Source organism: Equus przewalskii, chromosome 5 (genome assembly GCF_037783145.1).
Source record: "Equus przewalskii isolate Varuska chromosome 5, EquPr2, whole genome shotgun sequence".
NCBI lineage: Eukaryota > Metazoa > Chordata > Mammalia > Perissodactyla > Equidae > Equus > Equus przewalskii.
The window spans coordinates 74,935,880-74,959,676 of NC_091835.1; the positions used below are offsets into that span (position 1 = coordinate 74,935,880).

General features: G+C 45.6%; 2 protein-coding genes and 1 long non-coding RNA gene across 3 annotated transcripts; 1 reads left to right on the forward strand and 2 right to left on the reverse strand.

Moving 5' to 3' along the window:
• Positions 1–32: 32 nt before the first annotated feature.
• On the reverse strand, positions 33–13,981 carry STAT2 (signal transducer and activator of transcription 2). Its single transcript, XM_008530117.2, has 24 exons — positions 13,618–13,981; positions 11,782–11,925; positions 11,472–11,625; positions 11,051–11,146; positions 10,782–10,871; positions 10,621–10,690; positions 10,111–10,196; positions 9,799–9,947; positions 6,770–6,928; positions 6,575–6,667; positions 6,302–6,361; positions 5,872–5,892; positions 5,549–5,642; positions 5,352–5,396; positions 5,190–5,273; positions 4,928–5,026; positions 4,691–4,826; positions 4,513–4,565; positions 4,292–4,386; positions 3,402–3,538; positions 3,041–3,223; positions 2,750–2,807; positions 1,644–1,951; positions 33–1,361 (listed from the first exon to the last, which is right to left on the reverse strand). The coding sequence occupies exons 2-24, from the start codon at positions 11,910–11,912 to the stop codon at positions 1,219–1,221; spliced, it is 2,544 nt and encodes an 847-aa protein (XP_008528339.1). The 5' UTR covers positions 11,913–11,925; positions 13,618–13,981; the 3' UTR covers positions 33–1,218.
• On the forward strand, positions 13,925–23,436 carry LOC139083613 (uncharacterized). Its single transcript, XR_011540488.1, has 2 exons — positions 13,925–14,027; positions 23,206–23,436. It is a non-coding gene; the product is annotated as an uncharacterized lncRNA (long non-coding RNA).
• On the reverse strand, positions 14,379–16,718 carry APOF (apolipoprotein F). The gene is made up of 2 exons (XM_070618153.1): positions 16,655–16,718; positions 14,379–15,391 (listed from the first exon to the last, which is right to left on the reverse strand). The coding sequence occupies exons 1-2, from the start codon at positions 16,716–16,718 to the stop codon at positions 14,430–14,432; spliced, it is 1,026 nt and encodes a 341-aa protein (XP_070474254.1). The 3' UTR covers positions 14,379–14,429.
• Positions 23,437–23,797: the final 361 nt, after the last annotated feature.

The window sequence follows — 23,797 nt, forward strand, 5'->3', positions numbered from 1 at the left end:
GCAGAGAAGTAAAGAAGTTCAGAGAGGAAGCATTTCCAGGTCAGCACAAAGTTTATTAGCCACTTCTGCTCAGAAGGGCCTCTTTCTGCCCAGAACTGTTCCTCTGATGTACCAGGCAGGAAACAGCCACATGTAGAGGACCTCACTTGAATTCACATCTCAAGTTATACTAGAAGCATATCTTACAGCAAGGGCAGTTGTCCTGGGGTTCTCTGGCAATGGCTAAGGTGTGAAGTTGTTCAGAGCCCCATGATAAACTTTCAGGGTTTTAGTTCCAGGAACTTGGTCTTTGCCCAGGTCTATGCTCAAGGAATAGAAACCCTCCTTTCAGGTAAACAATATACTGTACAAAAGAAAGGGGATGATATCTTAATAGACAAATATCTAAGCCCCAGGGCTTCTCTTCATCTGTAAAAATACAAAATTCTATCCAAGACTATAAAAAACAATTCCTAAATTCCCAGCAACCCTACTACCATCCCTGGCCCCAGGAGTGATTCGTCTTCTAAGAGTTGGGGAAGTGAAGACTAGGCAGAATAAGTTATTGTACAAAGCCTCACAGGCACATTTGATTGGCAGGCTCACTTTCAGGGGAGGAATGGGTGTGGCCAGCTTGGGGGGCAGGGGAGGAGATTGGTAAGGCGAGGAGGTCTGCCTCCTATTCCCTTCTGCAGAGGGGAACTTCACATGGTGGGCTGGGGCAGAACGCCCTCAGTCCCAGTGGGAAAAGAAGAAATTTAGGACTTGAGGCAGGAGTGAGGGGAAGAAGAAAGGAAAAGGTTATCCTAGACAGGAGGGACCAGAAGAGAGACATGGAGTCCTAGCACGTATCTCTGTTCCTCACCGAGGGCCAATGCTGGTGGGCACCAGGTTAGCCCTACCAGCTATTAAAATGTTGAAATCCTTTTATACTGGAAAGAAGCCACTGCCCTGAGCTCTCAAAGTACATCCCAACTGTCCTGGCCTGCCCCCAACCTCTACACCACCCAGCACAGCAGGCAGCCTACAGGATCCTAGTTAGAGCCAGGGCCGACACTTGTTCTGCTTCACTGGCACCCCTTCCTTACCCATATTATGGTTTTAGCTCTCACTCCAAATCCTGGGGTTAACCCAACTTAGAAGGGCCCCATGCCTGACTTCCCATCCTTGGAGAGCAACATCATGACTTGAGGGGTAGGAGAGGCAAAAGATATGGAAGGAACAGAGGAAATGTAGTTCCTAGTAGTCAGAAGGAATCAAGGGCCCTTCCGTGTAGAAATGGCTGGGGTGGAAGATGTACGCCTCATCCTCGGTGTTCTGGCCAGCCAACAGCGGGTCACCATTTGGCATGATTTCTTCAATCTTCGTACTGTTTCTGAAAACTAGGTAGTCCAGAGAAGGAAGTCAGGCCCTGATCTTAGGAAAGGAATTCCCAACCCATCAGGGAAAGTGAGGGAGGATGGCAGCAGAGGCCCAGACAGGCCTGAGGGGGCACTTAGGCAGGGCAGAGGGAGGTACATCCATTTCCTAATAGAAGGAACCACAAGGAAATGAGCCTCTCTCCAGTGAGGAACTTAGAGCTCGGCCTTTTCTGTAATGGGTGAGGAAGGAGAGGTGGGGAAGGCAGTGTGTCCCCTCTTCCCCAGCCCCACCTTATCACTTACTTTCCATTTCCTCAGTGTTCAAGTGCATCAGATCATGGGGCAAATCAGGCTCGGGCTCAGACTGTGAAATACGCTCTAGAATAGGCTCCAGCTTCAGCTCTGGTCCCAGGTTTGGCTCTGGCACTCCTGATACTGCGGCTAGTGTGGAGTCCAGCATGGGCTCCAGATCCAGCCCTGCCTCCAGCAGTTGCTCTAATCCCAGGCCTAGCTCTGGCGCGGGCCCTGGTGCCAGCCCTTGGTCCAGCTCTGATGACTCCATGTCTGGGTCCAGCTTAAACTCCGGCAGTTGTTGCAGCTCATCCACCTGTCTGGATACCCCAGTGCAGACAAAGGGGCAGGGAGTTGTTCAGGTGAAGTGGGGAATGGCAGAGCAAGCAGAGCCTGTCTCTCTAGTCTAAGAAGGCAACAGAGCAGAGCGCTTAAGAGCACGGGCTTTGGATTCAGGCTTGCCAGAGTTTGAATCCTATCATTTACTAGCCAGGTGATGTCAGGTAAGTTACCTAACCTCTCTGAACCTCAGATTTATCATCTGTAAAACGGGAACAACAATACCTAATAATATTTGAGAGGCAGTGGGATGGTTCAAAGCAGGGCTTTGGAATCCGACAGACCTGGATCATTTATTAGCCATATACTTTAGACATAAGCCTCAGTTTCCTCAGCTGAAAATAGTAAAAATAGTGTCTGCCTCCCAGGACTATTTTGAAGATTCAACAAATAAAACAAACACAAAGCATTTAGCTCAGTGCCTGGCACATAATGAACCATTACATGTGGCTGTTACTATACCCTACTCAGATGGGTTCTCATAAGGATTAAATGAAAAAAATGTTCTAAGAAAATCCAGTACCATGCTTAGCATCAAGTAGATGTCCATTAACATCAGCGATTATGACTATTATTATGAGGGAACCCCTGTGGAGACAACTTAAGGATGGCAGCAGAAAAATAGAAGAGAGAGAGACTAGAAGAGCAGGAAAAATCCTGGAGGGCGAGAGAGTGTGGCTCAGTAGGAGAAAAGGCCAGAGTGACTGGAAATGGGCAGGGTCGGGTCATTATATCGGCTAAAAAGGGTTAGGGAGTTGGGCAAACAGTTCAGAGCTCACCTGTTAGAGACCATAATGAGCCTATGTTTCAGGTATTTCCTCTGTTCCTCAAGATTAACTGTAGGGGGCACACACAGGACCAGGGGAAGGTCAGTGGATTGGACACACAGCCCAAAGATCCCCTACTGCAGATGGTCCTGACAGGCATATCCCCCTACTAACTAGCAGTGTCCATGGACAGATGCCTTAACTTCTCTGGGTATGTTTCCCACGTTTGGAAGGAAGAAGTTGGATTTGTGGATGCCTGAGAATCCCTGCAATCTGCCAGTGAAGTATGTCAGTGATTCTCACCTGTCTCCTGGTAGTAGCGCCCAAAAGCCTCATCTCGGGGGATTCGGGGGTAGAGGAAGCACAGTGGGTTCTCGGGGATGTTCTCCTCAGTGAGCAGCTGGTAGTGGCGGATGATTTTGGTCAGGGGGAGTGACTGCAGCACCTCCTTGGTGAAGGGCTGCACAGAGTAGATGAGCACCTTATCTGGAGAGAGGATGTAGGAACGGGCAGGCTTGAGGGAAGAGGCTGGGCCTGGGAGCTCCCCACTTTGGCTGTCCACCCCCAAACCTGCTGAGGGATTCAGGACAGAGCCAGGGAAGCCAACGGCAGGCAGAGGGGCAGGAAGGAGAGGCTGTGGGAACAGCAGGGCAGAGCAGCTGACCATCATCCTGGTGTTCCACCCAGGAGCAGGTAATGCCCCCTTCCGATGTTTCACTGAAGCGCAGGAGAAAGGTGCCAGAGACAGTCTTCTTCAGCAGCCGGCGCTCCTGGCTCCGGCTCACAAAGCCCATGATGCGGCTGGAGAATGAAAGCAGCTGTGAGGCTCTCCTGCCTCCCTTAGGTAGAGAGAACGCACCGGGTTTTGGCTCTGCCCCTTCCAAACTGTTCCATCTTGGCCAAGTCACTTCACTTTACTGACAATATCCAGCTCCCAGGGTTAGAAGTGGTATCAGGATTCAGTGAGGTCACAGAGGTGATAAGCACCTTATAAAAGACCAAGTGCTGTGCACATGGGTAGGCAGTGTGGTGGAAAGGCATAGGCTTGGGGTCTGACAGGACTGGGTTCGAATCCCACCTCTGTCCCTTAGGTACATGCTTTAACTTCTCTGAGCCTTAGTTTCCTCACTTGAGGGTGGCAACGTCCACCACTTAGCATGGGTGTAAGGATTACATGAGAGAACTCATAAAGAGCACCCAGTAGGCTCTGGAACATGCTAGATGCTTGACTACCTTAGGTACATGCTTTAACTTCTCTGAGCCTTAGTTTCCTCACTTGAGGGTGGCAACGTCTACCACTTAGCATGGGTGTAAGGATTACATGAGAGAACTCATAAAGAGCACCCAGTAGGCTCTGGAACATGCTAGATGCTTGACTAATAGTGGTGACGAGTATTCTTGCAAATGTGAAGGGGTGTGACCTTGCACCAGTGTTTGCTCGCTCTCCCTGTTTGCCACATGAGGGCGCACAGAGTCCACTCTCAAGCCCAGAAAGGCAGCTGGGCCTGGGGGTGGGGATGGGGGTAGGAAGAGCGAGGCTGACCAAGGCCTCACCCATCATTCCAGAGATCCTTCAGGTGGTCATGTACCAGGTCCAGAATTTTGTCAAGCCATGTCCAGAACGGCAGCTTGCCAGGGGGGCTCTCTCGCTGAAGGAGGAATGGAAAGGCAGGAAGAGATGTGGAGTTGGCCCTGGTGTGGGGAAGGAGCGATGCAGAAAGGCTAGTGTTTGGACTGGGGGCTAGGATCTAGGTGCACAGGATGCAAGGAGTTACCTTAGTGAAGTCAGCCCAGGACAATGACGCATCCTCAGTCTTACAGTTCTGCCCTGTGGGCAGAAAGACAGTTCAGATGATGGAAGGAGGCAAGGCCGGGGGCCTGGGGTAGAAAGGATGGAGGGCCAGGGCAGACTAAGGCTAGGGCAAGGCTGAGAGAAAAGAAGGAGGTCAGTACCAAACAGCTTGTTCCTCAGCATGCTCAGCTGGTCCTGGTCGAGGCCTCGGCCGACGTAGGAGAGGAACTGCCAACTGAGAGCAGGGCCCAGCAAGCTCCAGGGGGCCTTGGGGGGACTGGAAAAGAACTGCTGATTCTGCAGGGGGGGAGGAAGGCAGGTGGCTCAGAAGCAGCGCCCTCACACCAAGCTGCTATACCCCTCCTCGCCTCCCTTCACCTGTGGGCCCCTCCTCCTACCTGGGGGTTTGAGCTGAGCAGATTGAACCAGAGAACCGAGGCCCAGGCAATTGAGAGTTGGTTCATGTTAGAAATAATCACCACAGGGAGGCAGTCCGTCTGGGGAGAAGACAGGAGTCACCAAGAAGGGATATGTTCCTAGCTGCAGACATTTGGTAGGAGCAAGGGGTAGTCTCCCACGCTGAGAGGCTTCTGGTTAAGCCCCCCCTTATGCCTTCTCCCAAATCTGCTTCATCTCTCCCTGCCCTTCATTTTCACTCACTTTCAGTTCCTGCTTCAGACCCTGGTAGGCGTATCTGACCGTGAAGCTGATAATATGCAGTTCCTCTGTCACACCCAGCAGCCCCTGGCAGCCAAAGACACAGCGATCAGAGGGCCCTTTGGCAAGTTCCTCCTGCCCCCCAATCCTCTGTCCATGCCTCACCTTATTGCTGCCCTTTCCTGAACAGGAACGTTGCTCCACCAGACTCTGTGAATGAAGGAGAAGGAGAGAGAATGCCAGAGTAGGGACTCCAGAGTTCCTGGAAGCCCTGTTTTGCCCTCCACACTTCCCAAAGCCTGGGAACTTCCCCCAGCCCCTGTTCTGTTGGACTAGAAGCTTAAGCTATGAACTCTTCTCACCAGGTAGCTGAAGTCCCAAATCAAGCCTTGACTCTGCCCTTTCTCAGGGGTCAAAGTTTTCTGGCTTGAGGTCAGAATGTTGAACTTCCGGAAGCTATTCCAGGAGGAAGAAGATATATGGAGGACGGGAGCAGAGTTATTCTAAAAACTCAGCAGGAAAACAACAAAAGTTCCACTTGATTTCAGACCTCCCCTTCTCCCTTTGTCCATACACCACCCAAGCCAACCTCATCCTTGTTTGTGCCCCCATCAGGGCTGCCACATGTGCGGTTGTCAGATCACACAGTGAATAAACGTTTGCAGCATCCTCGTCAGGCACCTACCCTTGTGTTTGAGGAGGATTCCTGAAAAGAAATATTAAAAACAAATCACTGTGAAGCAAAACAGTGTAGAAGTTTAATTTGTCTTTGGGATCAGACAGACCTGGGTTCAAACACAAATCTGCAGCTCACTAGCTACGCAGCCTTGCACAAGGCACATAATCTCTCTGAGCTTGTTTCCTCCTTTGAATGGTGCATTGATAATACCTAACTCATGGGGTTCCTATAACAATGAAATGAGTACTTGACGAGCGCCTATCACATAGGAAGTAATCAAGAAAAGGGATGAGTTATTATTTCTATGAGTCAGGAGTCGAAGGGGGAAGAACACAGCCCCAGGGCTCCATTGTGAAGAGTAGGTATCTCCTCTGACCCACTAACCCATGTCCTGGGTACCCCTTGGTCCCACCCTTCACCTGCCCGGCGATCTTACCTGTCAATGGAGACTTCTGCAGTCAGTGACTCATTGCCTTCCTGGAGTCTCACCAGCAGCCTGCGGGGAAGGGAGGTGGATAGGGGAAAGTGGTCAATCTCAATCTCCTGGACAGACCAGATGTTGACAAAGATAAGGGAAGAGATTAGAAGAGGTAGGTGGATTGAGGGGAAAAGAAAAGAGACAGCCAAGAGTGGGAAAAGGTGTAAAGTCAGAAAGTGAACAGCATCAGGGCTGGAAAAAGGAAGCAGGCATGAGTTCTGAAATGCCAACCTTGTTCGGACAGTGAACTTGCTCCCAGTCTTGAGGATGAGGGGTCGATGGGGAGTTTGGGGCATGCAGGGCTGGGTTTCTACCACAAAGGCTCTAGGGAGAGATGGAGAGAATACAGAGCTCACTATCTGGAAGAATGGCTCCCCTTGTTCTTTCCCTCTGCCCTCCCCAGAGGTCCCTCCCGGGCCTCTAGACCTGTGGAGCAGACACTGTAGCAACTCTGTGACCTGGGCCTTCTGCAGGTCCACCCCTTTGTGCAGAGGATCTTCCTGATAGCTAACCAGGTGGCTCAGTCCCTTCAGCTCCTTCAGCAGCTGCCGCAGGTGAAACAACAGCTTTGCTCCAGCTGTGAACCTGGGTGACAGAATCCGAGGGAGAGAGAATCAGGCTCCGAGAGCTCTCCTTTAACTATGCGGACGGTCAGGAACTGATTGGGACAAAAAAAAAGAATCCAGGAAGCATATGAAAGATATTCAACATGATTCACAATCCAAAAAATGAAAATCAAAGCTACTTTCACATATAAAGCTGGTAAAAGATCTATTAACGTAATAAAGCGAACTTTCATATGATGCTTGATATATACAATTTATTCTAAGTGCTTACACCTATTAATGCATTTAATCCTTACAACAACCCTATGAGGTAGGTACTATTATTATGCCCATTTTACAGATCATAAAACTGATGCACAGAAAGGTTAAGCAACTTGCTCAAGGTCATAAAACTAGTAAGGGATGAAGTTGGATGTGAGCCCAGGCAGTCCGGCTGTACAGGCAGTACTTTTAACTCCTATCCTTTACTATCTCCATAATACAAAATAATAATAATAGGCAAAGTAGTGAGAGGAAAACAATCACACACTACGTATAAGCAAACAGATTGGGATGGCAGTTTGGAACTATTTTTTTAAAAGCCTCAAAAAATGAGCATACATTTTGCAGTATTCCATTTCTAAGATATATCTTATGGAAATAATCAGACAAATGTATGAAGAAGTTCACAGCTTTGTTATTTGTAATAGAAAAATTAGAAACAATTAGTATTGGGTATATAAATTATGGCACATTAACATTATGGAATACGATGCAACCATTAAAAATAATGATATAGGAGGCTGGCCCCACGGCCTATTGCATAAGTATGGCATGCTCCACTTTGGCAGCCCAGGTTCTCCAGTGTGGTTCCCGGGTGTGGACCTACACAACTTGTCAGCTATGCTGTGGCAGTGACCCACATACAAAGTAGAGGAAGATCAGCAAGGATGTTAGCTCCAGGCGAATCTTCCTCAAGCAAAAAGAAGAAGATTGGCAACAGGTGTTAGCTCAGGGTGAATCTTCTTCAGGAAAAAAAAAGTTACAGGCTCAAATTTTAACATGAAAAAATGTCCAAAATTATTAAATTTTAAAAAGTTACAAGACAGTACACATATGATATGATCTGACTTCTATTTAAAATAGATGTATACTTGTGTATACCCATAGGGAAAATCTGGAAAAATCTATTCAAAAGCCCTAACAGTGGGTATCACTACATGATCAGATTATGTAGGTGGATGATTTTTGCTTTCTTTTCTCTTTTAAGTTGTCTGCAATTTTTTCAATTGGTATACATTTATAATCAGAAAAAGCAATAAAGCTCCTTCTATTAAAAACAATGAAAGAAGGGCTGGCCCAGTGGCGCAGCAGTTAAGTTCACATGTTCTGCTTTGGCAGCCCGGGGTTTGCTGGTTCGGATCCTGGGTATAGACATGGCACCACTTGACAAGCCATGCTGTGGCAGGCATCCCACGTATAAAGTAGAGGAAAATGGGCATGGATGTTAGCTCAGAGCCAGTCTTCCTCACAAAAAGAGGAGGATTTGGTAGTAGATGTTAGCTCAGGGCTAATCTTCCTCAGAAAAAATAAATAAATAAATAAATAAAAACAAAAAAACTAACAATGAAACAGAGGATCAACACAATAACACCACCACCACCACCAAAAAAAGGTATATACTTTAACCTAGAAATACCACTCCTGGCACCTTACATCATAGAAAGAATTAAGGATGTAAATGAAGATGTGGCTATGAGATTATTTACTGCAGCACTGTTTAAAATAGCAAGAAATCATTCACAGGCATGGTTTGTCAACCCCTATACAAGATGATGGATACGTTTGCAACTGCAATATAAATCCTGATCCTGTACCCTAAGCCCTATACACCTGTTTTCAATTTACCTGAACAGTTGTGGTATATATATATATATATATATATATTTTTTTTTTTTTTAGGAAGATTAGCCCTGAGCTAACACCTGCTGCCAATTCTCCTCTTTTTGCTGAGGAGGACTGGCCCTGAGCTAGCATCTCTACTTTATATGTGGGACACCTGCCACAGCATGACTTGATAAGCGGTGTGTAGGTCCATACCCGGGATCCGAACTGGTGAACCCTGGGCTGCCAAGCTGGAATGTGTGAACTTAACCACTGTGCTACTGGGCCAGCCCTGTGGTATATTTTTAATAGTTTAAATTATAATGAATTTTCTCATGAGAAAACACTTAAAACAGTAGGTATTTTTCAAGTATGTTGAAAGACACATTAGTTATTTTTTTCTACACCACAATAAAATTAATATAAAATAAAGAGTTTACTGGAAAAAAATAGCAAGAAATTAAGAACAACCTAAATGTCCAAATATAGGAGACCATTAAATTATGTTACCTCCATATAGGGAACTATGATGCAGCCATTAAAAGTAACATGGGTACATACTATAATATACTGCTAAGTTAACAAAAAAAACAAACCCACAGGTCTAAAATAGTTTGAACAGTATGATTCAATTTTTGTTTAATAATATTATAGTAGCTACATCTGAGTAGTAAAGTAATAGGTAATTTTCTTTCCTTTTTTTTTTTTTTTCCTGGCATTATATTCATTGCACTAAAAAAAAAAAGTAGAAAATATATTTCTCGAGTGATTAAAAAAGGAGAAACTAGACTGTGGATTAATCCATTACTTTCACCAAAGCAAAGACTGGGCTCTGGGCTCCCTGGGTGGTGACAATGAAGAGCAGAGGGTAGCTGCAGTCAGACGAGGGAGCTGGGATCATTCTGGGGAGCAGAGGTTAAGGAGAGCAATACCTCTTGCCATATATAGGGCATTACACCTTACAAAGCACAGCAGGGTGGCTAGGGCTAGGGCTGGGCCAGCATGAGGGTGGGGAGGTGCTCTCACCAATTCTCCAGTTGTTCCAATCCTCCGTGCATGGGGCCTCCAATGCAGGCCTTCTGCTGCTGGACTTTCCACTCCTCCAACTTGGGCAGCAGTAGCTCGACTAGGGTAGTTAATCGGCCCAGAAGTGCTTTGGAGTCATCCAGCACCTCCTGGGAAAGACACAAAGTGAGTGTGAACACCTCTCACCATCACCCTCCACCATCCAACTGGGGATGAAGAAACAAAGAAGTCAAGGCTAAGAGGCCAGGGCTCCCAGATCCCTCATTGTCCCCAGTTCCCTGCTGCCCACTCCCTGTGTCCTCTGCCTCCCACCTTTCTCCTTTTGTCCAGTTCATTGAGAGTTTCCTGTAGAAGCTGCTGCTGTCTGATCTGACGGGGGTCCGAAGAGGGTGTCTTCACTGGATGGCAGGGGCAGGGGTAAGACAAGTGCTCAGACAGGGCCCCTTCCCTTCCTGACCAGACCTCAGTCAGAGTCAGGATGGGGGATTTGGAAGGGAGAGGAAGGAAAATCAAGGAAGCATAGGCACCTCTGGGCCCTCACGTGAAGTCTGAATGGTCATGCTTGAACCAGAAGCCCATTCAGTCTGCTAAGGCAGTTTGCCGTGCATCTCCTCCAACATTCACTACTGCCCCTCAGCCACCCCTCCGGATGACCTCCACGACATACACTGGCACTTCCACCTTTGCATTGCAGCGGGACTGGAGCCAGTGAGGTGTAGCCAAAGGTAATTACTGCTTACTGGTGCCCTTCCCTTCTGCTCTCTTCCACCCATACCTCCCAGCATCACCTGTCTTTCTCCCACCCCTCAATGTGCTTCCTACCTGAGGTATTATATCGGAAAAGGAAGACATCCTGCTGGTCTTTCAGTTGGCTGATAGATTTCACCAGCTTCTGTAGATGGGATGAGACCCAGATGAGGCTGCTTTCACGGGAGGAGGCAGGCTGAGCCCTGCCCATCCTGACTCTTGCCACATCAACCCACCTCCATCATAGCCCTTAATTCCAGGATCCGGGATTCAATCTCATGCTGCTGGCTCTCCACAGGTGCTTCAAGGGCTGGCTCTTCTTGCTCCTGAAATAAGAGGCTCTGAGCACATTTCAACTCTTGACCTTTCTTTCATCTCTGAAATCCAGGCCTGAAATTATCCCACAGGATGTGAGGGGATCTTGTTTGAGACGAATTTCCCGAGTCCTTTCCATGGTCCCTCTCTACTCCAGGAGTTTTCAACATCATCACCAAATTGTTCTTACCAACTGAGCCTTCTGAGCCTGGATCAGAATTCTTTTTTCTTCCAGAAGAAGATTAAAGATCATCTCAGCCAATTGGGTAGGGCCCTGGGGAAAGGCCTGTAAGTAGGAAAAGAGAAAGGATTGATTGAATTAAACTGCCTTCAATGAACTACCATCCCAGACCCTCCCCACCAGTGACCCCAGTACTTCCCCCTCCTTCAGGGCCCTTCCCCTTTTCACCACTGGTACCCCAAACCCTAGCCACTTCCTAACAGGGTCATCTAGACTCTGCCCTTCTCTCTGATAGCAATCCTTCAAGTCCAGACTCTGTCCTCCTTTCCCCAGGTCTGCCTCTGTCCCTCGCACCTCCAGGTCCTGTTCCATACCCTAAACTGTACTGCTCTACACTCAGTTCCCATTCCTACTTTGTTATTCCCAGTACCTGAATGTCCCGATAGAATTTTCGCAACTTGTGCCGTAGCAACAAGCACTCAGGGTCCTGGCTGCAGCGGCCACACTCAGAGGTCAGTTGGTCCAAGAAATGGAAGAATAGCATGTTAGCCTTGGAATCATCGTTGCCCAGTACAGCTTCTTTCCTGGGAACCGGGAATAACAAGGATTAGCATCTCTGCAGGTTGGCTACTGTGTTCAGGCCTTCCAACCCCTCCCAGCCCTTGGTGTCTCCAGGATCCTGGGGGCTCAGAAGAAAGAAACCACTTTCCTCATCCCCCGCAACTCCCCGAAGGCCTCACCAGTTCTGGTCTTCAATCCAGACAGCCAAGTGCTGTCGAATGTCCATTGGCAGGAGGATATTTGAGTAGAGCTCGTACAGTTGATCCTGAAATGGGCTGTCGAGATTCTGTAGCATCTCCCATTGCGCCATTTGGGGTCTGAGTCTGAAGGATGCAGGTTCTCAATTGGAAATTTTGCTGGACTAAATCATCCACAGTCTCATGATTTTTTATTATTACAAATTAAAAATTTTTTAATTATACAGGTAAGAAAAAATACAAACAAAAATTAAAGTCTAGATTGACTCCACTCCCGATCTTGCTCCCTTCCCCTCCTCTCCAGAAGCAACCAATATTATCAGTTTGGTGCATATTCTTTCAGGGAGCACTATTTAAGAGCTCCAATATCTGAGCCCTTTTTATTTAATGGTAATTTTCAAACACATACCAAAGCAGAATGAATAGTACAAGGATCATCCATGTACCCATCATCCAGCTTAAACAAACATTGATGATACTTCCACCATCTTTATTTCATCTATCTCCCCCAATGAATTTATTTTAAATTTATTTGTTTGTATTTGTATTGGTTTTTGCTGGAACATTTAAAGATCAGTGTGGGTTACAAGTATTTATTTCAGCATGATCCCTGCTGGCCCCAAAGCTTTATCAGGGGCTGAAACTTCCTTGGAGTTAAGGTACACTCTACACACTGCTCTCCATGTAGGAAGGAGGAGCTCCATTCTAGAAAATATTTATATACTGTGCAAGGAGTCGCTCAATCTCTAAGATTGTGACACTTTTATTATCTTTGTCAGTCTCTGATTCTTCAGGTGGATTATCAACTTTGGAGAGACCCAGAAATTTCACTCAAGACTGGTTTTTCCTTGTCACCAAGCTGGCTGGGCAGAGACTCTCTCTCCCTTCCTTTCCCCACCCACTGCCATCTGTCAGTTGAGGAAATTAAAACACATTCTTGCTGCTGCCTGAGCCTAACAGAAAAGAATAAAGGCACACATCTGTGGTCTAAAAGAGGTCACATGATTTTATGACAAATCAAAGAAACATGTTTGAGGTGGAAGAGATTATTTTTATCAGTATGAATAATCACTGAGCTGCCTTTCTACCTGCGGGAGGTAGGAGGAGGGGAAGGAAGGGATCGGGCACCTTATTGTCCATTTTAATCCTTTTAGTAGTGCTTGACTTTTCTAACTATGTACGTGTATTGCTTTTTAAAAACAAATGACAAGGCCCCAGTTCTCAAGGAACTAATGGGCTGGTATTAAAAGAGCAAGGTGGCAAGTAAACCCTGAGGTTTAAATATGAAACAAACCCTGGTCTTCCCAAATGGATTGCAAACACTAAAGCTAAGGGCTGTAACACTTAAGTTTTTGACCACTTATCCCCCACTCTCTTAGGCATATATTTTGTGCTCAATAAGCTTTCATGAAATGAACTGCATTTTGTATGTGACCTTACGCAAATCGTTTCACCGTTCTGTACCTTACACTTTTTAACATAACAAGTAAGGATGATAAACCCTATCTATCTTTAGACATTGTATTTTTGTGCGGATCAAAATTAGCCCAGAAATTAAAGTGCTGGCTAAGACACTGAATCTATGCAACAACGCCAGGTTCCAGGTTTTGGAGGCTGCCAGGGGAGTTTTGAGAGGGGGATGTTGGGAAGCTAGGCTGGACAGGATGGGGAGATCAGGATGCAGCAGGCGACAGCTCTTATTTCAACCTGGGGACAGAGGCTGACCCTTCCGGAGCGCACCCTCCAGGGCCTGCTGCCCTTCCCAGAGAGGAACTCGCGCCCCCACCCGCACCCCCGCGCGCGCTCGCAGGGCCGTACCTGGTTAGGGTGTCCAGCCCAGCTCGCTCTGGAGGTTCTCGTCCAGGCTTCCGGTTCCCAGCAGGAGCTCGGGACCAGGACCTCCAGCCCCACCCCCGGCTTCGGTCCGCCCTCGGGCCCGCCCCTTGGAGCAGACTTCAGTGAGCGGCCGACCCTCACCAGGCCGTGAGTTCATTGGCAGTCCTATAGCCCCTCCCCACCGCGCGGGGCGGGACAAGCGGAGCCGAAACCACGCCTCCAGCTCCAGCGATTGGTGAGAAAGCTCAAGTAAGCCCCGCCCCATATTTGCGGAGGGAGGAATCCTATTAACGGAATAGCCGGGGACTGCAACAGCTGATTTCCGAGAACTTGCACCACGGCTTCTGAATCGAGACTGGCTTGGGATCCTGGAGGCACTAAGGGAGGAAGAGGTGGGACCAGAATTTCGAGACTTTGGGATAGGAAGGGGAGGGCTGAAGTAATAAAAAAATAATAACTATTTACTGATGGTACCATGCGAAGCATTTTAGGTTCATTCCGTCGTTTTTAATTTTCACAAAACCCATTGAAGTGAAAATCATTATCCTCACTTTAGAAATTTAAAAAACTGAGCTTAGAGAAAGAAGTTATTAGTCAGTGATCATTGAGGTTCTAACAAGTGAAGCATAGATTCAAAACCAAATCCTCTGACTCCAAACCCCAAACTTTAAAATTCCTACATTTTCCAGCACTGCCTTCCTCCTTGATAACAAATCAGAGATTTGGATTTTTGAACAACCACATACAGCTTGTCAGAATATTAGATTTATTCACTCTGTGTTTACTACCTTCTTTTACATCCCAAGACTCGCATCCCAGAGTCTTAAACCACTGCTTGTTGTATGTACAGCCCACCCCCAGTAAGGAGTTGGAGTTACTACTTCTGACACCAAAGGGGTCATGGTAGTTGTTTCTTCCAGGTCACCCACACCTGAGGTGCCCCTCAAGCGCTCCTCGCTGGTCTCTGGCAAAGGAGTGTTTGCCTGTTTTTCATTGTAATACTGGATCAAGCGTTGAACTCTGGCCTTCACTGCAGGTTTAAGTGCAGCACTGATCGCTAGTCCTGTGGGCCCTCCTGACAGTCCAGCCATGGTCGTTAGAAGGTCATAACCCAGATCTATGACCCCATCTTGACCTCGTTCCTTGGCCTTGTCGGAGCAGTTCTGAGCAGCGTAATACAAAGCTGTGCCCAGGTTGTAGAAGGTTCCAACTCCTGGCAACAGCTGAACTATATTGTGCACACTTTGCTCCTGCTCGTGTTCACAGTCCTTGTTGGGGAGGGAGCGCCGGGCCCTCTCTTGGCCTGGCTGCTCCCTGGCCAACAGCTGCAGAGCAGAGACCAGGGCATCCGCTGACACCGCCCTCCCTGTGCTTCTTCCTTTCTCCAGTCCTTGAAGATGTCTGATGAGGATCTGTGTAGCGTTTACACCGCCCTCGCGGACGAGCTGAAGCTGCAGGGCCCGTACATCAGCCTGGCAACCAGCTTCCTCCAAGGCGATCATCAGTGAGAGGCCTATGAGGAACTTGGGTAGAGGGGCCATGTGGGTGAAGCCAGGCAGGGACTTTGGGAGCAGGGTCTGGCAGGACAAAGGGTCTGAGGAAGATGACCAGGATCCCGAGGCTGAGGGAAGGAGCCTCAGGACATTTGTCTGGTTTCCATGTGGAGCAGCATGAGCAGGGCCTAGCAGGAGGTAGCAAACGAGCAGCTCAACTGGTATCATGAGTCTGAGGCCACGCATATCTGGAACAGAGTGCCCTGGAGAGGGGAGAAACCAGAAACACACAAACCATGCCCCTAAGGCCTGTGGTCCAGGAGGAGCCCAGGACTCAGGGCACACCCCATCCATCACCTCCAGGCTTCTGGTTCTTTTTAGATAAACGCCTAACAGTAAATGCAACCCGATTGTTTCCACTTGTCTTCCTCCATTTTCAGGTCATCAGAAACTTCCTCTGCCTTATTTCCACCCATTTATAGGGGGCCCCAAATTACCACACAGTCCAGGTGAGAAGGGAGACTGCCTCAATAGGCTTGGTAGTTCCTCGATCCTGCTCCTGAAGTTCTGCCCACTTCTCTGTCCCACAAAGAAAAGTTAATTGCTTTCTCCTATGATCAGTAAGAGACGTAATCTCTGCAAATATTTGTCCACTTGTACTGGCTGCTCAAACCTTGTCCCCTTGCCACACATTCGACCTCAATACCTAAGTCCCTGTGCTTTCGCATTTCCTAGAGGTCCTTGCCACATTCCCACTCTAGCTTATAATAGGAGCCAGGAGACCCAGAATCAGAAGGGGTTAGATGCCTATGATTCTCTCTTATTTTATTTCTCTTTTCAGTTTAAAAATATTAGCAAGCTACGGCATTTGGTTGGGCATTTAGTACAGGGTAGATGAATGGGAAAAAGGTTAAAATGTCTCTCGTGCTTAGTACATATTATATGTACAGTATACGATAACTGAAAAAAAGACAAGAAAAAAGGGAAAATGGAAGAATAAACAGAGACTGAGAGCTACTAAGTGGAGAGGGGCAAGGCTAACACTAGTCACATGTGGGTTTTAGCACTGGGATGAGATAAAGAACATACATCTGTCCTAAGTAGTCTCCAGTATTTCTAACTACTTATTGTGTCCCATCCTTGAACACAGTCCTGGGAAAAGAGACTTGTCGCCTAGGTGACATTGAATATCTGAAGTAAACCTGGACAAATTCCTGAATCAATTTCTTGTAAAGCACTTCAAAATAATCGTGGGACATTTGATAAATAATATTGTCATCATCCATAGACACTGAGAACCTCTCAACTTGACAGCAAAAGCTTTGAATTGTATCACCAGTGACATGGGAGATGGCTTCTCAGCAAACTCAATCACTATCTGCACTCAGCGGTAGACCAGCCACCCCAGTGGGTATGTTTGCCACCATCAATACATCCCTCAGAGTGAGTAGCTGAGTGTTGGATTTATCCAAGCTCCCCTGCGGGTCCCCCCAGATCCCTCAGAATGACCTTAGTATTGCTGACACCTTCTTCCTCGATGTGCTTTTTACTCTCATGGATGAGGGTTTTGGTGGTGTCCTTTCCTCCCATCCTCACAAGCTCAAGTTGCAGAATGTGGGCCTCAGTTGGGCAGCCAGCCTCCTCCAGGGCCACTTCCAGAACCAAGGTGGATAGGTACTCAGGCAGAGGGGCTAAGGAGGGGCTATGTGCAGGAGATCTTGGCAGGTCCTGGGGTCTGGGAGAGGGATCTGGTTGGAGAATGTGTTCAGAGGATGCCCAGTTTCTGTGAAAGAGGGCTGGAAGGTCAGCACCCCTTTCTGGGCATTTCTTGGAAAGGCAGCCACTGAGGACAAGACACAGCAAAGGAGTAGCACAGCCTGGCTCATGGTGGGTCAGCAGGAACAGGCCTGTTGGAAAGAAGCAGTGCTCAGGTTCGGAAGTGTGGAAAGGCTTGGGATGAAGCAACGCCAAGACTGGGCAGAGCTAGGAAGTGTCTTAGCCCTTGGAAACTTCAGTCACCCTGGACATACCTCACTCCCACTCTTAAACGCTGTGGGAGATCCTCAGTGTTTTGAGGAAGAAACAAAATGGTCCAATTATCTCCTTTGCTTTGGTATCTTCATGACCTGATGACTGTTTTGATTTCTTTTTTTTACCCCATCTTCTCCCTTACTCCAGGCAGAATCATGAGAAATCCAGAATGCCAATGACTTGCAAAACAGTGAAGGACATAGCATTTGCAAATATTTATGTGTCTCTTTCCACCTCAGACTTTGTCCTCCTCACCTTTGCCCCATACTGACAAATAGGCCTTTCTTTCTTCGGCCCTGTTGGTCTTGCCCCATATCCCTATTGTCCCTAGACCTATACATGAGATGAAGAGAAGTTCCTCTGTACCTTCTGAGGGGGAGAAGGGGGAAGGCAGCAAGGCTGATGATCTCTGGGAAGGGATCTTCCCCAGAGTTCTCCTTATTAAAACAGTTCTTCTAGGGCCAGCCCCGTGGCCCAGTGGTTAAGTTTGCGTGCTCCACTTTGGCGGCCCAGGGTTTCACCAGTTCAGATCCTGGGCACAGACATGGCACCACTCATCAAGCCATGCTGAGGCGGCATCCCACATGCTACAACTAGAAGGACCCACAACTAAAAATATACAACTATGTATCAGGTGGCTTTGGGGAGAAAAAAAGGAAAAAATAAAAAAATCTTTAAAAAAAAAAACAGTTCTTATTAAAAGAATACATTGGGTGGAGGTGCAGGGAAACTGGACAGATTGGAAGGTCAAACCAAATCAGAGCAACTTTTACTTTCTCACTTTTCTTTTCTTTTCTTTTTTTTTTTGTGAGGAAGATAGGCCCCGAGGTAACATCTGTTGCCAATCTTCCTCTTTTTGCTTGAGGAAGATTGTTGCTGAGCTAACATCTGTGCCAATCTTCCTCCATTTTGTGTGGGATGCTGCCACAGTGTGGCTTGACAAGTGGTGCTAGGTCTGTGCCCAGGATCCGAACATGTGAATCCCAGGCCGCTGAAGTGAAGCTCGCGAACTTAACCGTGATGCCACTGGGCCAGCCCCAACTTCTTCTCACTTTTCCATTTCCAGTGCAAAACACAAATAAAACGTTCATCAGCTGGATAGTATCTCTTCCAAATCTAACCAAAACTCCAGGAACTGGACTTCATTTGGGGTTTAGGGGTAACTCTAGTCCAAAAATTAGGGGAAGACAGTATCTGATGCCTTCTAAAACTGGTACAAATTCCTACATATCATTACAGCAAAAAGTTTCCTCGGTGCTATCACTCACCTCTGATAGACAGCCAAAGGGAACAGGCCAGAGAAAGGGGCCCACAGTCCTTCCCTCTATTTCTTTCACCTCCCTCAGTTCCCAGCAGTGGCCCCTGAGAACTAAGAGCAAAGACAGAAGAAAGAAGAGGAGGAGGTCTGTAAGGGTACACTATCAAAACTGGAAGAAGTGAGAGCTGCGTGCAAAGGGGTCCGACACTACCTGAAATTACTAGACCCTAAATCCTTGGGGAATCCCTAGGACTCTATGGTTTCTGTGTAACAATGTAGCAAAGGGTAAAATATTTAATCCTTTTCTCCTAAGACCTATCAAAGAGCAAGAATATCTACTCTTACCACTTTTTCAGCATTGTACACAAAGTCCTAACTAGTGTAATGAGGAAAGAATAAAAAATTAATGGCATAAAGCTAGAAAGGAAGAAGTAGAACTATATTAAAAAAACAACATGCTTGTTTATGTAAAAAATCCTAAGGAGTCAAATTTTTTTTTCTTTTAAGATTTTATTTTATTTTTTTCCTTTTTCTCCCCAAAGCCCCCGGTACATAGTTGTGTGTTCTTAGTTGTGGGTTCTTCGAGTTGTGGCATGTGGGACGCCGCCTCAGCGTGGCTTGACGAGCAGTGCCATGTCCACATCCAGGATTTGAACTGACAAAACACTGGGCCACCTGCAGTGGAGCACGTGAACTTAATCACTTGGCCACGGGGCTGGTCCCTCAAATTTTTTTTTTAAAAACTACAAGAACTCATAAGTGAATTTCAGAAGGTGACAGGATAAAGCGTTAATATAAACAAATAAATTATATTTCCGTATCCTAGGAGGACACATTAAAAAGTTAACTTAGAAAAGCAATTCCAGTTAAAATGGTGTTTAAAAAACACATAAAATTCCTAAAAGAAGGAAGAAGATAAGGATGCTCACTTTTGCCACTTTTATTCAACATTGTACTGCAGGTTCTAGACACGGTAATTAAGCAAGAAAATAAAATAAAAGGCATCCATATTAGAAATGAAGAAGTAAACGATCTCAATTTGCAGATAACATGCTCTTGTATATAGGAAATCTCAAAGAATCCACAAAAGATTATTAAAATAAATGAGCTCAGCAAGGTTGTAGAATACAAGATCAATATACAAAATCAATTATTTGTATACATTTGTAATGAATAATTTGAAAATTAAATTCAGAAAATAATTCCATTTACAATAGTATCAAAAAGAATCAAATACTTAGGAATAAATTTAACCAAAGTAGTACAAAACTTGTACACTAAAAACCACAAACCATTGTCAAAAACATTAAAGAAGAACAAACTAAACCCAAAACTAGCATAAGGAAGGAGATAATAAAGATTAGAGCAGAAATAAATAAAATAAAGAATAAAAAAGCAATAGATAAAATCAATGAATCCAAAACTGGTTCTTTAAAAAGATCAACAAAATTGACAAACCTGCAGCTACACTGACGAAAAAAAAAAGGAAAGACTCAGATTACTAACATCAGAAAGGAAAGTGAGATGCACAGCAAAGGAAACCATCAACAAAATGAAAAGGCAACCTACCGAACAGGAGAAAACATTTGCAAATCATATATCTGATGAGGGGTTAATATCCAAAATATATAAAGAACTCATATAGTCAATAGCAAAAACACAAACAACACAATTTAAAAATGGGCAGAGGATCTGAATAGACATTTTTCCAAAGAAGATATACAGATAGCCAACAGGTACATGAAAAAGTGCTCAACATCACTATTCATCACAGAAATGCAAATCAAAACCACAGTGAGATATCAGCTCATAACTGTTAGAACGGCCATTATCAAAAAGACAAGAAAGAATAAGTGTTGGCAGGATGTAGAGAAAAGAGAACCCTTATGCATTGTTGTTGGGAATGTAAATTAGTGACGCCACTATGGAAAACAGTGTGGAGGTTCATCAAAAAGTTAAAAATATAGCCAGCCCCAATGGCCTAGCAGTTAAAGTTCAGCACGCTCCGCTTCAGAGGCTCGAGTTCGCTTCTCAGGCATGGAACCACACCACTTGTCTGTCAGTAGCCATGCAGTGGCAGTGGCTCACATAGAAGAACCAGAAGAACTTACAACTTTACACAACTATGCACTGGGGCTTTGGTTGGAGGAAGGAAGAAAAAAGGAGGAAGACTGGCAGCAGATGTTAGTTTAGGGTGAATCTTCCCCTGAAAAAAAAGAAAAATTAAAAATAGAATTTCCGTGTGATCCAGCAATTCCACTTCTGGGTAGTTATCCAAAGGAAAGAAAATTCTAACTGGAAAAGATATATGCATCCCCATGTTCATTGCAGTGTTATTTACAATAGCCAAGACACAGAAGCAAACTAGGTGTCCATTGGTGGATAAATGGATAAAGAAATTGTGGCACATACACACAATGGAATATTATTCAGCCATAACAAGAATGAAATCTTGCCATTTGCAACAACATGGATGGACATTGAGGGCTTTATGCCAACTTGAATAAGTCAGACAGACAGATTACATGTAGAATCTTAAAAAAAAAAACCAAATTCATAGATACACAGAACAGGTTGATGGTTGCCAGAGGCAAGGGGTGGGGATGGATAAAATGGGTGAAGGGGGTCAAAAGGTACAAATTTCCAGTTATAAAATAAGAAAGCCCTGGGGAAGTAACATATATCATGGTGATTGTAGTTAATAATACTGTATTGTATATTTGAAAGTTGCTAAGAGAGCAAATCTTGAAAGTTCTCATCACAAGAAAAAAATTTTGTAACAATGTGTAGGGATGGATGTTAACTAGACTTGTGGTGATCATTTCACTATATACACAAATATCAAATCATTACATTGTACACCTGAAACTAATATAATGTTATTTGTCAATTATAACTCAATTTAAAAAGAAAAGGAAATGAAAGTGGGGACATTACTACTTATTTTACAGAAACAAAAAGGATTTTAAGAGGGTACTACCCCACCCAGACCTGCTGAATCAGATACTCTGAGGATGGGTTAAAACTTGTGTTTGAACAAGCCCTACAGGTGATTTTGATGTACACTCAAGTTTGATCATAGCTATTACACTGTTAAAGGTGACAAAGCACAGGTGGCGCTGGGGCTGGGCTGAATGGATCCTGAAGATCTAAATGTGAACAAGGCAGGACCCATGCTATTTAGGAGCTTGCAGTTTAGTGGGAAGAGTACCAAATGTGCTATAATGCCATAGGATTGGTGCTATAGCAGTGGAATGAACAGAGGCCAGCTGCCAAATTTTCTCCAGAGGTTCAAAGAGTAACCAGGACAGCTTTTCAAAAGAGGTGACAACTGAGCTGACTCTTGAAGGTAGAGGTTCATCAGAAAGACAGGTGGGGTGTGTGTGTGTGGTTGGAGCCTTCCAGTAGAGGGACTGACATGATCAGCTGATTAGGGGCATGAGAAAGCCTGCTTTTGGAGGATGGAAAGTGGTCCAAGATGAGGATGACTATGATATAGGAGGTGTGTGTGTGGTGTGGCCATGACGCTGCAAAGCTTGGCCAAGGCCAGGCATGCCACTCAGAGGCCATGCACTCTGTCCTGCAAACAGTGGGGAAGCAGCAAGTGGCTGGGACAGGGAAGTGATACAATCAACGTCATGTTTTAGAATGATAACTCAGCGGGCAGCGTGGAAGATGGACGTAGAGGAGGAGGAGATTAGAGCAAGGAAGACTAGCAGGGCAGCTGCTGCGGAAGCCTTGCTCAGAGAGGTGACAAGGAACAATTTGGAGGCAGAATCTAGAGTAGTCAAATTCAGAGAAACAGAAAGTAGAAGGGTGGTTGCCAGGGGCTGAGGGGAGGGAGAAAGGGGGAGCTATGGTTTAACGAGTATAAAGTTTCAGTTTTGCAGGATGATAAAGTTCTGGAAATGGGTTGCGCAACATGAATGCACTTAACCCTCCTGAACTGCACACTGAGAAATGGTTATGATGGTAAATTTGACGTTACGTGTTTTACCACAATTTAAAAAAACTAACAAAAGGAAGTGAGAAAATTACTTCTTTAGTTATAAGAGGTTTTTTAGAATGAAGAAGAAAAAATTCTCAGATTGAGTGGACTCACAGGATAGCAGAAAATTGATGAAAAAAGACTCATACTTAATGTATTCGTCTGCCAGGGCTGCCATAACACAATACCACAGACTGGGTGGTTTAAACAACAGGAATTTGTTTCTTACAGTCTGGAGGCGAGAAGTCCAAGATCAAGGTGTTGGTTAGTCCTGAGACCTCTCTCCTTGGCTTGCAGATGGCTGCCTTCTTGCTATGCCCTCATATGGCCTTTCCTCTGTGCGTATGCACTCCTGGTGTCTCTTCCACTTCTTATAAGGACACCAGTCCCATTGGATTAGGATCCTACTCTTACGACCTCATTTAATCTTGGTTACCTCCTTAAAGACTGTCTCTCCAAATACAGTCACACTGGGGGTTAAGGCTTCAGCCTATTAATTTGGGAGGGGACACAATTCAGTCCGTATCACCTAGAGACATTATCATGTAATACTGAGAATAAAAACTATGAATAATAATTTGAAACATGGAAGGAAAAAAATGCAGCTCCTCAGTTGCAACATCCACATTTCACGTGTCAGTAGACACATGGGGCTAGCGTGCACCATATTGGACAGCACAGATATATAGAACGTTTTCATCAACCCACCAAATTCTGTAGGATAGCAGTGGTTTAAAAATTGTGGAAGAAGTCCTAAAACCCCTCAGATTGTGATTGACTCTATTTTAATACACCCCCAGGTCCCTCTTCCCCACCTTAATCAGAGGATCATCCTCATCCCGGCCATTTGGAATTTCAACAAGGACTGGTAAGATTTATGTCATCTCTGATTTTCAACGTGTGGACTAGCATATCTATGAAAGACTGCTGAACTATGCAACGTTCTTGCTTCGAGGGCCTTCTGATCTTTGGGAAATCTAAACAAATTGTATGAGCCAGTGCCTAACAGAATAAAGCAAGCATATATGTGATTTAAGGAGTCACATGATTTTATTATGAAGGGAAAAATCTTTTTTTTTTGGGTGAGAAGATTCTCTTCACCAGCATGGATAATTGCAGGCTGACATAATCACAGTTGAATATTCCATTTCATATCTGAGGATTAGGACAAGAGAGTTGGTGATCATTTTTAATTGTTCAGTTTTTAAGTACCGCCTACTTTATGGATATTGGACTAGACGTTTAGTTGGATTTTGAACACCACACATACAGTTTGTCAAGAACTAGTACATATTCCTTCTGTGCATAACCCCTTTATATAAAGCGCAAGACTCCTAGGAACAGTATCTAAGTCATGGCCCTTGAATAAGGCCCACAGTGAGGAGGGAGCTG